This window comes from Polypterus senegalus, chromosome 11 (assembly GCF_016835505.1).
Source record: "Polypterus senegalus isolate Bchr_013 chromosome 11, ASM1683550v1, whole genome shotgun sequence".
Taxonomy (NCBI): domain Eukaryota; kingdom Metazoa; phylum Chordata; class Cladistia; order Polypteriformes; family Polypteridae; genus Polypterus; species Polypterus senegalus.
In genome coordinates this window covers 83,558,801-83,575,045 of record NC_053164.1, presented here as the reverse complement: position 1 = coordinate 83,575,045, position 16,245 = coordinate 83,558,801, and the positions used below count along the sequence as shown (strand labels likewise).

Sequence of the window (16,245 nt, the reverse complement as noted above, 5' to 3'; positions counted from 1 at the left end):
TGTAACAAGACCCTAGAAGAAACGTCAATAAGAAATTTTAATGCATATTGTTCACCTTTACACTAACCTTCTAATTTCAGGTCTTATTTATTTATTACATTCTTTAGCCTTGTACATTGTTTATACTGCTTTTCAGATACATATGGGACACTCATACAATGCTTGATGCAAAAGATAATAGGCCTAAAATAAATGATTAAAATCTCAACATGATTACTTTTATGCTGAGATGGTTGAATGCCATATACTATATTCCACGGTCTGCTTATATTGATTCGTTCAGTACCTTTGATTGCCAGTCTGTTGTAGACCCCAGGTTGTCAGTGGAAAGCATGTTGGCTGATGGCTACACCCTTGACATGTTTAGAGTAAAACACCTTTCAGAGCTCCTGTGTCAGATAAATTGTGCAAAGCATAGTTGGTGCACACAATCAAGACATATTTAATGCCATTTAAACCATTATTTCCCATTGCTTTTTTCTGAATTGTAATTGAAAGCCTACCTGTTTTTTTTTTTTTTGTTTATCTTTGTCTCTTTATCTATTATATTTTTACTGACTAACCAGACAATTATCTGTAAAGTGTAGGTGTACTTAATAAAATGGCCACTGGGTGAGAGCATAGAGATTTTTCCAATGAGATGGCACTGTTCAGCTCATCAAGCTTCTTTGGGTAGCTAATAGCTAAGTTATCTCATTGTATGCATGACTTTAGTAAAGTATGTTTAAATACATTAAATATAACACATTGCTGGAAATGATCCCTATTCAGTAATTTCATTTTAACATGACATTAAGCTCTTAATCATGTCATTAAGTGACCATTAATATAATTGTATTTTTCACACCAGTGCCTCATGAGCTCTGTCAGACTATACCATTTACATTTCTGACCAATGTAATGAAAAGATAAAGAAAATGTATAAATATACAACGTTTGAAGCTAATGATGATCTTTACCTCAGCAGGCAGAGCTATTAAATTAATCCAATTGTGCATAAATACTCCTGCTTATCTAAGTCCAGGGATTTATTATATTTTGAGCCTACTTTAGTTACTGTATTTGCAGTATGTCACTAGTTAGAGACATCGACTCACATATTCCCTCATTAAAATTGTTAATACATATGTATGCCTCCACAACAACACATTCTCAATATATGCAACATACATGACTACATATAGAAATGTGATTTGGTATTATTGACTAGGAGTGAACCATGGCTTTTCAGTTATTAGTAAACACCTTCTCAAAGTGGAGTTAGGTCAGTGCTAAGAATGCCAAAGATAGTACTGTAAAAGAAGTCCTGAATGTCATCCTTAATGTAGTTAAAGCAGATATGACTTAGAGTAAACAATTTTGAGAATGTCATCAAGTTTTATGTTTTCATTTATGTGATATGAGTAATTCAGTAAAAGGCTAGATAAAGGAATCTGTTGGTATCCATATTTTGTATATTAGCATACAATGCATGAAAGACAGCAACACATAATATAATAATCTATCAGTGTGTTATTCAATAATAGTTAAGATTTGCATAATATAGTAAACTGTAAGCTAAGCACACTATAAGTGCAGATTCATTCTAAAATCTAAATATATCCCACACACGCTTACTTAGAAAATTATTCAAAACATCTGTGCATTTGCTTACTCATGCCATTACAGCATTATTTAATGGCAGCAGCGCAATGCATACAGGCATGTGTATACTGTACTGGTCGACAGCTTTAGTTAATGTTAACATCAGTCATCACAACGGGGATTTCAGTGATTTTGACCATTTCATGGTTGTTGGTGCCAGACGGGCTAGTTGGAGTAATTCTGTAACTGCTTATCTCCTGGGATTTTCACACACAACAGTCTCTACAGTTTACTTAGAATGGTGCAAAAACAAAAAAGACATTCAGTGAGCGGCAGTTCTGTGTACAGAAATGTCTTGTTGATGAGAGTGATCAGAGGAGAATGGCCAGGCTGGTTTGAACTGACAGAAAGGCCATGGTAATTCAGAAAACCACTATGCTCAACAGCAGAAGTCCACATTGATTCCACTTCTGTCAGCCAACAGAAAGATATCTTGATCTGGATGTATAAGTGGGAAGTATGGCCGATACATCTATATAAAGTTATAATTAAAACTTTAAACAGTTTTGTTAATGTATTTGCACTGCTGCTCAAATTAATTCAATAGCAGATATTCACCTCCGATGAACTGATAAAACTGCAGCTTCTTTCTCAGTCAGTCACACCAAGCAAACAAACACAGGACAAAACATCGCATTTTGCTGTCCTCTCGCATTGTTTCAAAATGTTGAGTTCAAACATACATACATTATTATATCTGTTTCATCAAAAGCATAGTTGGCATGTTCTGGAACCAGCATTGACTCACCAATCAAGCAATATTTTTAAAGGGTTAGAACACTAAGACATTAACACATTGACATAAAATGACATTTCCCAAATCCATTTGCATGCAAATGTTATGCTAGGACATATTTTACATTGAAATGTATTTGGAGGTTTTCTGCAAATTTTTAGCATACAGATAAAATTGTTTTTTTCATGTCAATTGGTTTATATCCAATTGCTCAAAAATAACTGGATTAAAATTAGTATATAAATATATATTTTAGACTCTCCATATCACAGAATCCCTTTGTCTTTCTCCACCCAATGGGAAAGTTTAAAAAAATGTGTTCTCTTTTAAAATGAACGTGAATTTTCACTTTGTGACATATAGAGTACCTACTGTTGCAGTATTCCTAAAACCATAAAATGTAAATTGAAATGCTGAAGAAATGTTAGATTATTTTGTTTCCAGCACAGTTCCACAGCGATTAACTCTGATGCCCTGAGTCAAAGGGACATGGGTTTAAATCCTGGTGTAATCTATGTGTTTGCCCACTGTGTGGGTTATTTTCAAGTAGTATGGCTTTCTGGTAAGGATCATAATATGCTTATTAGGTCAACTGGCATCTATAAATTGGCCCTGTGAGAGTGTGCATGGATCTGGGCATGGTTTACCCTGCAAAGGGTTAGGGTTAGGTCTGATATATAACAACTTTGAAGTAGAACAAATGGTTAAAAACAAGTGGGTGCATCGATGAATAATCAAGATTGAGGCTAGAGATATGCTAAATCTGTTATTAATGTTAGTACCTTATCTTCTTAATGCTTACAAGATAAAGATTAGGAAAAGGATTATCCATGATAAATTCAACATAGTCAATCAAGGATATTGTAACATGATTTCTTTATCTTAATGCCATTTTGCATTTTGAACCAGTAGATAATTACATGGTAACTCTAATGACAGATGAATGTTGTGCTTAATTTTTTTTCTGTTCAAAAGTCTGTGGTAGAAATCTTTTTTTTCAATACGTTGACTATATGAAATAGTCAAATTGTATGTATATTGGTGAACTGTTACAAAGTACAAGGCCCCTTTGGCTGAATTTAAATGTGTTTTATCTGGTTTTTTTTTTAGAAATTTCGTCTTAAGACTAGCCTTTTTATGCAGTCCTGGTCCTTTCTACTGATTACCCAGAGTGCCCTGCTGTATAGAGCTCCTCCATTGTCTGAGTAAAGTGTCAGACTACCTACCACCTTTTATGTATACCTATGTAGATTTAGCTTGTGATTAAATAACATGTTAAAAAGAATAGTTAAAAGTCATACTTTTGGTCCTTTGTTATGTAGGGTTATCCTGTGACATTTTCTAGTGACCTTTCAGGGTTTTACTTTCTGAGAAGAGAAGAAAGCAGGCATTTAGAAAAATTAAAGCTCTTTAACACCAGGCCCTTTGGCCCTGGAGAATCTGCTTTGAAGAGGTTGAGCCTACAGTGACAGTATGTATATTCAGTATGTGTAAAAAATGTACAGCAGCTGCTTAGATATTATGCACTATTGACTCCCACATGCACAAATCAGTATAATCAGAAGCAGTATACCTAGTCCCCTTTACAAATGGCAGCACTTTTTAGAATGTATAGGGTGAAATTCACTTTGAAGACCACTACTAACAAACTGCAAAACTTCTTAATTTTCTTAATTTCTTAATTTAAAGGGTATTTTCTGCTTGAATCCTACTGTTATGGGCATACTTCATACAACATGCATGGATTTTTTAGGTTATGAGTAATCCTCCTGATTTTTAATATATTTTTGTATTGTAAGACTTGTTATAATTATAATATTTCTTTACATTCAGCAATTCAATCAATCAGTGATTAAGATGAGGTCATTTTCCTTAATTAGAACATTAGAACAATCTATACAAGTACAGGCCATTCAGCCCAACAAAGCTCGCCAGTCCTATCCACTTAATTCTTCTTAAATACCATCAAGTCTAGTTTTGAAAGTTCCTAAAGTCTTACTGTCCACGATGCTACTTGGTAGTTTATTCCAAGTGTCTATGGTTCTCTGCGTAAAGAAAAACTTCCTAATGTTTATGCAAAATTTACTCTTAACAAGTTTCCAGCTGTGTTCCCGTGTTCTTGATGAGCTCATTTTAAAATAACAGTCTCAATCAATTGTACTAATATACTTCATTATTTTCAATCATGTCACCTCTTAAACTTCTTTTGCTTAAACTGAAAAGGTTCAGCTCTTTTAATCTTTCTTCATAATTCATCCCCTGTAGCACTGGAATCAGCCTAGTTGCTCTTCTCTGGACCTTCTCTAGCACTGCTATGTCCTTTTTGTAGCCTGGAGACCAAAACTGTACACTGTAGCCTACTCCAGATGAGGCCTCACCAGTGCATTATAAAGTTTGAGCATAACCTCCTTGGACTTGTATTCCACACATCATGCTATATAATCTAACATTCTGTTTTCCTTCCTAACGGCTTCTGAACACTTTCAGGAAGTTGATAGGTTAGAGTCTACTACGACTCCTTAATCCTCGTCATAGGCTGTACTCTTGAGTTTCAGACCTCCTATTATGTATTCAAATATTATACAATGAATGTGAGGCAGAATTATTTTCAGGGATCACTATCTTTTGTTTAATAAGTTGGAATGTTATTTTTAGTAGGACTCATTTCAGTTGAATTTTTTTAGATCATCTGAATAGCTCTTAAAGTTTATTAAGAAGTAAAGTCCAATTACTGCTATTTATCCTTTGTTAAAAAATACAAGCAGCCTTTGTTTAATTTCCTTTAAATATGCATGGAATCAATTCAATGCATGTAATTTTGGGTTGTAATTGAAGTTGCTCTGTGGACAGCAAGTACGTCAAGAATTAACTAATTTGGCAACATACTGCAATTGTTGACCTCTTCTCATGTTTTCACTTACTGTATAAAGCAAGGGTCCTCAATCACAGTCCTGGAGGACCGCAGTGGCTGCAGGTTTTTGTTTTAAAACGGTTGCTTAATCAGAAAGCAATTCTTGCCAATAATTTAATTTCATTCCTTGTTAGTGCTTTAACTCTGCTATGTCAGGTAGTTCTCATATCCTAGATTTTCTTCCCCTTTCTAAGGATATCATCCAAATGATTTGAAGGCTAAAATGGATGAGTATTTCTCAGTCCTTCACTTTTTTCTCTTCACTTTCCTTCCAAGTATTTAATTAAACCCAATAGTGCATGATAAATACACACAGGTGTAAATGGTAACCCACTAAATGGAGAAATGCTGGTCTCTTTTGTCATTTGCATGTTATTGATAATCAGGAGCAATTAAAAACAAGAAAACAGCTGTTTAAGACTAAAATAAGAAATAAGGGTTCAAAATCTTAACGAGCGAGACAACTAAAGTGAAGCAGAAGTGTTACTTGAGCAATATGTGCTTCTTATTAAACAATTTTGTTGGAGCAAAAATCTGTAGCCACTGCGGCCCTCCACGACGTGATTGAGGATCCTTGGTATAAAGCAGGGGTGCCCACACTTTTTCGGCTTGCGAGCTACTTTTAAAATGACCAGGTCAAAATGATCTACCTACATTAAAAATTATATATATATATATGTTGTTGTATGTAACTTGCATAACTGTATAACCTTTATGACACAATAACAATTCAATACATTTATGGTCACTACAGTATTTGGATTTAATAATCATCATGTGGGCAAAGGGTGACTCACATAAATAAGTAGAGCCAAATAATGCAGTCAAGGAGCTTTTGAATCCAGCGGAATGAAAAATAACGGCTGTCCGATTAACTGCGATTTTAGTTCTCTCTCCTTTTCTTTCTCAGATCGCTTTTCGGAAGGAAGTCAGTTTCGTAGTTTTTATGAACAGTTCAAAAGTACCTTTCTACATTTTCCTTCTTTGGAATAGCAATGATAGACTGACAGATCAGACAAACCACACTTCGATTGTGACATTGTGAGAGAAAATAATCCTCTTCCAATTCCACATCCAGACCCCCAACAAATTTTTTTTTAAATCCCTTCTTTAGTCGATATAAATTGGAAGGCTAACTAGATCACTTAGATAGTCGTAGTTTTTCAGTAGCTCGCGCTTTTGATCGTGTGTGCGGGATGACCAGTGTGTTAGAAGAGAAGAGATCTCAGACTGGCCACCCTGTATGTGCCATAGGGAGGATATATGATAGACTAATGTTTAAAAAAACATTTTTTGGAATGTAACATGATCTACCTGCACTACCTTTGCGATCGACGCATTGGGCACCCCTGGTATAAAGTATGCGAGGGTTTGCTGCAATTACCAAATTACTGCCCTGCATTGACAAACATGGGAAAGTAAGTGAAGTAGACATTTTGGAAAGTTCGTAGCACAGTTCTCATTTTCTAAAACTATTGAAAAAATAAAGAAAATGGAAAGAGGAAGACTGCATTTGGATTTGGATTGGATTCATGCAAGTATTCTATGGTCAGTTTTTTTTACTTGCTAGTGTATTCAGTAAGTGGTCATCAGTTAATGACATGTGCCATTAGATATTTATAGACAGCTGCATGTTTGTATAAAATACAAGTGTAGTTTATAAGAGGGAGGTGATATACTATGGGTTCCAAGGAATTCAGGATTGTTCGCCACAAATATGTACCGATGTTAGGAAGATTTGTAAAATGGAGGTGAAGATGCACACAACTAGATGATGAACATCAAGGAGCTATAGCAAATAGAAACCTGATTATCAGTGAGTTAGAGTTACTGTACATTTTAATAAAAAAGTGCTGTTAAATTTGTTTTAATGATTGCTTAAACTACTTATTTATTTGAGTTGTTTGTCTGATACTTACTGGTGGCAGAGTATCACTGAAATCATGCCAATTTTGTGTAAACCAAACCACCAATCAAAATCAACTATAATTATAATTGGATTTTTTTGGTGTCTAAAAAATGTGCCTATTGTATAATAATCAGTAATAATTATTGCTGTTTCTCAATGAGATGCTCTTCACATAGACATTGTTACTGTATTGATTTCACCTTTCATTCATGTTACTAAGTGGAAGAAATTTTCACTACCACAAGGATATTGCAAGTTCAAACACATACTGAAGCAGCTGTGCTCCATTTTCCTGGCTGTATGTGCTACTCAGTAGTGAAGAACGTGCTTGGAAAGCATAGGGTAAATTCTTAAATAATTTAATACATTTGATATTATTTCAGCTATATATCTTTACAGAATGTTACTTTTTGTAGTTTTTAAGGCAAGACAGTGCTTTAAACATGAATTGCTTGCCATGTCTGTTTCAATCTTCCTATAAAAGACAGATGATCAGAACAAAAAAGAAGTCGGTGGAAACTTGTAATCTTGTTGGTGAAAGAAGTCAAAAGCTCAAATATAGCAAAGTTTGGTACAGTAAAAGTCAGTTCCCAACCAAACAGAAGGAAAAAAGCTGCTATTAATTATTAAATAAGTAAGGATCAATAACATAGAGCATACTAAAAATTACACTGCTTGAAAGAACCCGTTTTCTCTTGCTAGAGTTTTTCCTTTTTATTATCAACAAAGTTCAAAGGATTACTGGATAAAAGCAGTAAAATCCTAGATATATACTTTGAGACCTAACAACAACACTCAGAATGGTGCAATTGATAATGTTGTCAATGAGTACCACAAAAAATAAAGTTATAAATAAAACAAAATGTTACAGAATTTCTTGAAATCCTGACAATAGCAAGACTTGGCTGTTTATTTTTTATTTATTGTGGACTTTTAAAGGGCTTATTACACGTTGCTGAAGTGCAGCTAAAGGGGTATTCAGTGTGTTGTACACTATTGCCCATCTAGGTGTAAGTTTTTATTCTATTTCAATATTGCCACTCTTTGAACTCATTTTCTTTCTCAATAATTCTTTCCACACAAGAGGAATATTCCCTTACTGCTTAGTTTGCTTACTTTACTGCTCTCGAAGTGAGTTGTGAATCCTGCAGATTGACATGCTCAAGCTTCCTCTTAACTATTTCTGTCATTAACACTGCCAGTAGACTGAAATCTGTGAAAGCAGTTTAAATACAAGTATTGTTAAGAGAAGAAAGTTGTCTTCGACAATGCACATTAAACTGTTACAGAATTACTGTACATGCATTGTATGCAGTAATGGCAAACATGCAATAAGGCACCAAACAGTTGTGCATGACCACTGTAACTGCATTTAGCATTAAACACTGCCACGGTACTAAATACACTCCCACCATAAAGTCTAAGCCCTCACAACACCACAGAAATCGTCAAATCTTTGTGCCTCAACAGTTCTTTTCTTTTTGACAAACTGGTGTTGCTTGTCTTGTCTTTCCTACCTCTCTCCCCATTTCTTAGGTGTATCTTTACATGTCAATCATCAATCACAGGTTGGTGTCATGGGACATATTAATTATATTTTTGAACGATAGAAATGAAAGCTCTCTGCGAGGCATTAATGACATTATTTATAGGCTATGTCTAAAATTGCATACTACTGCAATACTAAGTACAGCAGAGTATATCACCTGTCACAGAATACATGTTTGGACTTACTTGGCTAATTTTACTACACAATTATGTGGTGATCCATCCCAATATGTCCATGACTCAATCTGGGTATGACCCAATGTTTAAGAAACACTGCTATTGGTAAATCTGGTAGTCAGTCTGTGTATGGAGATTGAAAACTATGTCTGTGGCTCTGTTATTTATTTTTTTAACTCAAGATACATGTGTTAAAATAGAGACTACATATTATCCATGTTTAATTGACTGAAAATTTGTACATAAGTGTGTCCTGTAATGGACTTGAGTGTTGCCCAAGGGTCCCTGTCTTGAGCCTGATGCTCAATTGGCGCTTTAAAGGATGTCCTCTCTCCTTATCAATGCATAAAATATGTACTTGTCTGTTTGTAACTGTTTGTTTTCTTTTTTTTTTTTTACTGTATATTATCCTTGGAAAATTTTCTTTTAGGGTACACGTGTGACATAGATAGCGTATTTGCCCAAATGGGTGTATCCAATCTTCCCAGCTCTGTCAGGTTTGTCCTGTTCAGAATCTCCTTGTGCCAACCTGGTGGCACTCTTGTTTCTAGCAGTCATTTGCCCATTATGCACCTACCCTAAAACTGTGATGAAATGGGCCATGTGATAGAATGATATCCCATTCAGAGTAGATGTCTTTATTGTGCCTATTGAGGTCAGGGAAATTTCCAAATATATGCATATTTTTTTCTAACTTTACTAATAACATTATGTAAACTTTTATTTGGTTCATTGTGTATTTGTTTGTAAAGTCTTAGCATTTTTACAAAACTACAATAGGAAAAAGTGGGCTAAAAAATGAAAAAGGAAGGAGACACTTGAAAATGTGAGCTAGAAAAGGAAATTAGGGAGACAGCCTTCATTTGTTTCCTCTCATGTTTCCATTACTGCACTGGGCCCTTGGTGCGTAGGTGTAATTTATTTGGCTATAAGGAAACCATTGTCAAGTCTATCTATTGAATGTCTTTACTGGTCTCAAATGGCCTTTTGCTTTTTAGAGCCAAGTATGATACATTGTATCTCTGGATACAGATCAACAAGAATTTGAAATCTCTGTTGCACATATTGTATAATAGGAGATAAAAATCTCTAAATGTTTGCATCATTGAAGATGATAATTAGTAGCTTTTTATCTCTTAAAAACACATGTCCTCTTAGCTGACTTTCATATTGATGATGACATTATAAATAACTGGGCACAGACATTGCCATGGCAAAGCAGTTAATACTATATATTGAACCATTAGAGTGGAGGCCAATTCCCTGAGCGGAGTCATAGAGAGTTTATTTCCCTTTCTACAATGTTTTTTGAGAGGAAGGTATGATTACAGACATTTGTTTTTTGGATATGGGTCTTTCTCTGGCAGTCATTTTTGTGTGTAGGGAGCTCTTGAAACAAAGAATGTTTTTTATTTTGCATGCATGTGTTCTTCTTGTATTCTATGTGGACTAAAACAAAAGGTTTTGATTTTATTCTAGAGTAAATTCATGATTATGGTTTTTGATGCTGATGAATTTTAAGTAAATTAAATTCAATTATATTTCCTCAGTGGTTATACTGTATGAATTGTGTGAGCCTCGTTAATTCACTCATATTGTCTACTGGCATGTTCTACTGGCATCCTTAAGTGAGATAAATTAGAAACTTGTTGGGAAAAAAATCAACAAAAATTAAATGAATTGCCTCTGTTGATGGTATTTCTTTTTTAAATATCAAAGTTGTTATAAGAATGAGAAATCAGTGACAATTTTGAGTAAATTGTTGATACAAATCGTGACCTGCAAAAGAGGGACAAGAGGCATAAAAAGGTTTGGGGTAGCAACCGCATATATTGTGCTATAAATAAAATAATGAGTAGTCTCTGAGGACTGCATCCAATCAGAATTGACTTATACATTGAGAACAGATAGGCTTTAATAGAGGGTTGACAGGAAGGGGTGTGCTTTTAGAGCCGGAACCAGAAGTTATGTCATGCTGGTCCTTCTACAGAGGGTCTGGGGAAGTGGGAACAGAGATAGAATTAGTACATTTTGCCACCCGCTGGCCCTGCATAGAAATACAATCACTTAAGCCCTTTACTTCTTCCAGTGTACATGTGTGTGACAGACCTTAAAATATAACTTCTAAATTCAACTAAGCCCAGTGCATTTTAGTATAATTCTGGAAGAAGTCCATTTCAGAATCTTCCAAATTTTGTACATTTAGGAAAGTAAATTAAGAACTTGCTCTTAATATAAATAAATAAATCTACTAAGACAAGTCTGATAAAACCTTTTTAAATCAATAATCAGGTAGGAGAAAAGCTTGTTCTTTGCATCATTTACTCTTTAGTAAAAACTGAACAGGGAGCATCCTTCACAGCAGTCTGTTACAAAATGATCAAAATATTAAATGTATAGGTTTATTTTATAAGCAACTGAATTTACATGACAGTGGCAATTGAAGCATACATTTACTCTGATTGGTTCGTTGGTCTAAACCCAAATGATTTATATAAAATAAATGTTTTATTATAATGTTGTTCTTCTCATATCCTTTGGGTTGAGCCACCACCCTTGAAATTTCTGTGTATGTAACAACTGTCCAGTCTTGTCATTTACAGGACATCTGCTGATCTCTTAGTCCATCATTTTAGTACATTTTGTGTATTATATCAGCCTTCCTTCTAGCACATTTGTTTAATCATTTCAGTAGCTTTCTTTATGATATTTTCAAACAAATGCTTATATACTGTATTTCAATGTGCACTGTAAAACAAAATACTTACCTATTGTTACCTCTACATTATTCCCTCACATGGTGTATAAATGGTAATACAGTAATCTACTGTAAGTAATTCATCTTGAATATGTACAGACAGTATATTACATCTCCTCCTCAAGACCAAGTTTTATATCTTATTTGAATATGAACACATTTAGGGTAAATGTATTAAAGCCACCCAATGAAGGAAGCACACTAGCACTGAGATTGTTGGAGTCCCTTTCAAACATTTTTAGTACATTTACCTGGCTAGAATTAAAAAGGCATATTTGTCATTCTCATAATAACAATAGTTTGTAGCAGTTTAGAGAACTAATAAAGAAATTTGCTGTATAACATGATTCCTGCAAAATGGCATGTGTGACCATTATGTGTTACTAGGGGACTATGTTGTACTGTATGTATGTACAGTATTTTGTTCTCTTTTCATTTTTATAAACATATTGTGGAATCATTTTGAGACACCCTTATAGCAGTAATAATAGCAACTGGACGTCACAGACTTTTTTCAATTAATGATTTTTGCTTGGTTTCTACAAATAAATTTTTTCTGAACAGATCTATATACTCTACGCTTACACACCCTCAGTCTTTTTAGAAAAAGGCATGCTAACTAGCAGCAGTTGTCAGCAATATAGTTTTACTGTAAATAATAAAAATATACTTAATATGAGCAATAGATAATTCTTATAAAGCTTTTTTAGGCTTCTGTACAAAATTTAAAGTTTATCACAGCTTATCATACTTTGTATTCATGCTTACCGACCAATAATCCCACAGTCCAATTTTAATCAGTCTGATATGAAATAATATTTCATTTTTTTATTGCTTTATCCCTAAAACAAACTCAAGTAATTAAATCTCAAATTTACATCCGGTTGTTTTATTACAGGCAGACAAGTATCTTAAAATTCTAGTGAGTGTCTTTGCCATTTTTGCATGCTGTTGCCATTGTCAGCGGTAAGCCACATTGCATGAACTCCACTTTTATCTTTGCAGGTGCAACAGAAGAGGATTCCTTATCAGATGTTGTGCTGACTGCCTAAAACAAAGCTTAATAATTTTGTTCACTAGTACATTCTGTTCTGCAAAGGCATCGCTCTTTGTAAATCTGTTGAAGCTGCAATAAAATGCTTAAGTTGTTACAATGCACTCACTGAAAATAGACTGAACTTTTTTTTTTTTAATTGTGTCCCCTGACATGTTAATACTTACTCTACAGCTTCAGAAAGAAACAAGACTGCTATTGTTGGGCTGCGACATTTATGATGTCTGAGTAACATTTTACATGCTTTCTTTCATACATCCCCTTGAGGAAAGAAGGGCCTTGAATTCTGTGAAGTGGCTTGCTGGAGGTTGGTAATAAAGCTGGTAAGAACATATAAAAGGTAAGGTGGGTGGGGCAGGAACTCCAGATGAAATTTCAGCTGTCAGCATACTTCTACAAGCCCACACATGAACAAATGCGCACACATACACTGAAACACAAAAACACAATCACGCGGCTCTCCCTTTCCCCCGCTATCTCTGCAGGCCAAAAGAATCGACCCCGTATTGTAGCAGACATAAAAATGGATTGCCCGAATTTTGGGAAGTACGGCTAACAAATCAAAGTTTATAGCTTTTCAAATAAAGTGAAGCCATAATGCTGAAATCAGGGCATTGCTTCACAGTGCAGTTAAAGGGTGCCACCACCTCTCTGGGAAGATTCTGGGGTTTCCTCATAGCCTCAAACTAAAACATTTTTTATAATATCAATTTTTAAACAAACTGAGTGCTATTTGTTTTATTTCATGGAGTCAGTAGGTGGATAATATAACTATTATGAAGATGTTGAGGTACTTTAGCCCCTCTAGCTATGAACTCAGTTATTACAAAAGCTTGCATGATTTGTCACATTTAATTAAAATATCAGCATCTCTTTAAAGCCCCCAACATTTCTAAACCAATCATCTCAAAACAGTAAACTCTTAATATGCTGGAAATTGCTCATATATTTATTACTCAGAATGATGGCATTTTAATCTTGCGTCTTTCTTTCAACATAAATGGACATAAAAGAATTAAAAAGAGATATCACTCTTCCTCTCAGCTATTCAGATGTTTACAACCTGTGTTTCCCTCAGCTATAGTAATAGTATACTTTAAAGACAATATTGTCACCTGTTGCACCCTAGCAGCTACAACAAATCTGTAAAACAAAGAGATGACAGAGTAAGTGAAAGAATGCACCAGAAAACAAAGCTGCTGTCCTCCTGGGCTTAAACAATGAAACCATTTCTCACCAGGAGGTACTTCTAAAGTGCTTCTTCATCGAGTTCCTGGTCAGCATTGAAGCTTTACCACCTGGTCTCCGTGCTGTAGTCCCATTGGATTCTCTGAACATGGTCCTATTTAACTTACTCCCTGATACTCTTAAATGCTCTTAATTTAAAATGCGGTGTCTCTAGGCAGACTCAGTATTTTTGGGGCTACACTTTGGCTGGAGTTATTTTTCCCTCCTGAACAACACACCAGTAACTTAAAATTTCTTTGTAGATTAAAAGTGCAAATAGACAGAGATACGCTAAAAACGGGTAGAAAAGAATTACGTGGGAAGAATTTAATTTCATCGAATTGCCAAGTGTAAGAAACAAGATATGAAAATGAAGCCGCTACAACATTACCTACAGTACAGTCAGGAACTTTTTGAAATGAACATTTAGGAAAATGTTTATTTTGAAGACCTGGTGGATTCTTTAGTTAAATCAGTTGAATACAGGGCTAATTGATGAAAATGACAAACAAATATAATCCTGAAAGATCAAGTGACAAAATAAATTAGGCTTCTCTAGGCACTCAGAAGTGGATATGTTTCTTATTTCTAAACAGCTACAGAATTTCTAGAAAAGCTGATTTGGTGGTGGAACCCAGAAACTACACTCAGAAGTAATACTTTGCCTGAATTCAGAAGCTTAAAACAAAAAAAAAGACAAAAGTAAGCTGCCAGTGTTGTGTAGGATGATGATATCGCCATAGCTGTCATCTAATCCAGTATTTTCCTTTCTCTTTCTCTCGGGCTCTCTCTTTCTGTCTCTTCCTCGGGTCTCTGTCTCAGGTGACAATATCCGTTGATGGGATCCTGACTACTACTGGCTACACCCAAGAAGACTACACCATGTTGGGCTCTGATGACTTTTTCTACATTGGGGGAAGTCCCAATACAGCTGATCTTCCTGGGTCACCAGTGAGCAACAACTTCATGGGCTGCCTCAAAAATGTAAGGAGCAGCTTACCTGCGTGTATTTATATTTTCTTAGAATAGATCAATTTTGTGAAAACACATGTAAAAGTTTTTGTTTTTTTTCTAATTTTGATATGACTTGTTCTCAATGGGAGGAACTGAGTATAGGATTTTGTATTTTTTTTTTTAAATGGTGAAGGAAAAATCAAATGTGAATTATGTTTCACACCTTGTAGCCCTGTGTTTCAATTCTTATTGAAATTGCACTTTTACATGAGCTACATCCTTTTATAGTAAATGGCATCTCTTGTTGCCAGGCAGTACTCACATAAAATCTACAGCATATTACAAAGCTGAAACCCTTTGGTAACTAGATCTGTGTTTCAGTCTAAGTGCTTTTCCTGGAAAAACGGCCCCACTGTAAAATCTGTTGTCATTTCAACAAGTCTTGGCAGAAGATATTTACCTAATATCTTCTTAGTTCAATATTCTTTTTCTTTTGAACTTGCTATAAAACCTATAAAGACAAAAACATCTAATAAAAATAATATTTCTCTAATGCAAGATCTGTTCCTCTAGGGTAAAGCTTTACTGGAATTCAGTCTCAGCTCTAGACCAAAATCACAACGGGGGTTTCTGAAGCATTAGAAGAGGTGTGGTGTGCTGAAACCCCAAAAATCCAACAAGTAGTGGTATGGCTGATAACATGGGTGGGGTCTTTAACCTAATGTTTCCTGGGGCTTCACCTGGCTAAATGACGCCTTGGAGCTGAGCCTGCTGGAATGGCTATTTGAAAGAAAAACAAAAAAATCACACACACACACACACACTTCACTGTTTTGTTTTTTGTTTAAAAATTTACTTCCTAGTTCTTTTCTAGTGCAGAACTGTGGCTACACTCAAGCCATCCCATACAATCTTCTAGGGCTAATGACTTTATGGCATTATTTTAACCAGGAGTGTCTTTAATCATTTGTGGTATGTAAGGGACTGCAGAATGTAGCATATTATAAAATAATCCCTATAATACAGTGTTGTTTCTAGCATTTTTAAAATCTCTTTTGTACTGTTCAGGGTACCTACAATAGTCATCAGTATGTCTTATTAGGAAAGCTAAATAAACCTGTTGTGTTGCTAATGGTTAAATAGAACAAAATGACACTTTTTTTATTTTTAAAGCCCCCTTACTAAGGCAACTGTTCCAGGTTGATTAAACTGACAGGGTTAGAAAGCTTATGTTTAAATAAACCTAAACAGATTATCGATGTGTTATTTAGCACAGTTCTCTGCCTATAAGTTAGCATGCGGCTGGTGGCTAATGACATCCCCAGTG

General features: G+C 34.9%; 1 protein-coding gene across 8 annotated transcripts in view; it reads left to right on the top strand.

The window, feature by feature from the left end:
• The window catches only part of LOC120539266 (neurexin-2-like), a 2,018,463-nt gene that overhangs the window by 1,031,808 nt on the left and 970,410 nt on the right, over positions 1–16,245 (top strand). For all 8 annotated transcript variants that reach the window (XM_039769182.1, XM_039769181.1, XM_039769180.1 and 5 more), the window contains one exon: positions 14,787–14,948. In XM_039769182.1, the coding sequence (XP_039625116.1) occupies positions 14,787–14,948 (162 nt within the window). The remainder of the gene's footprint in view (positions 1–14,786; positions 14,949–16,245) is intronic.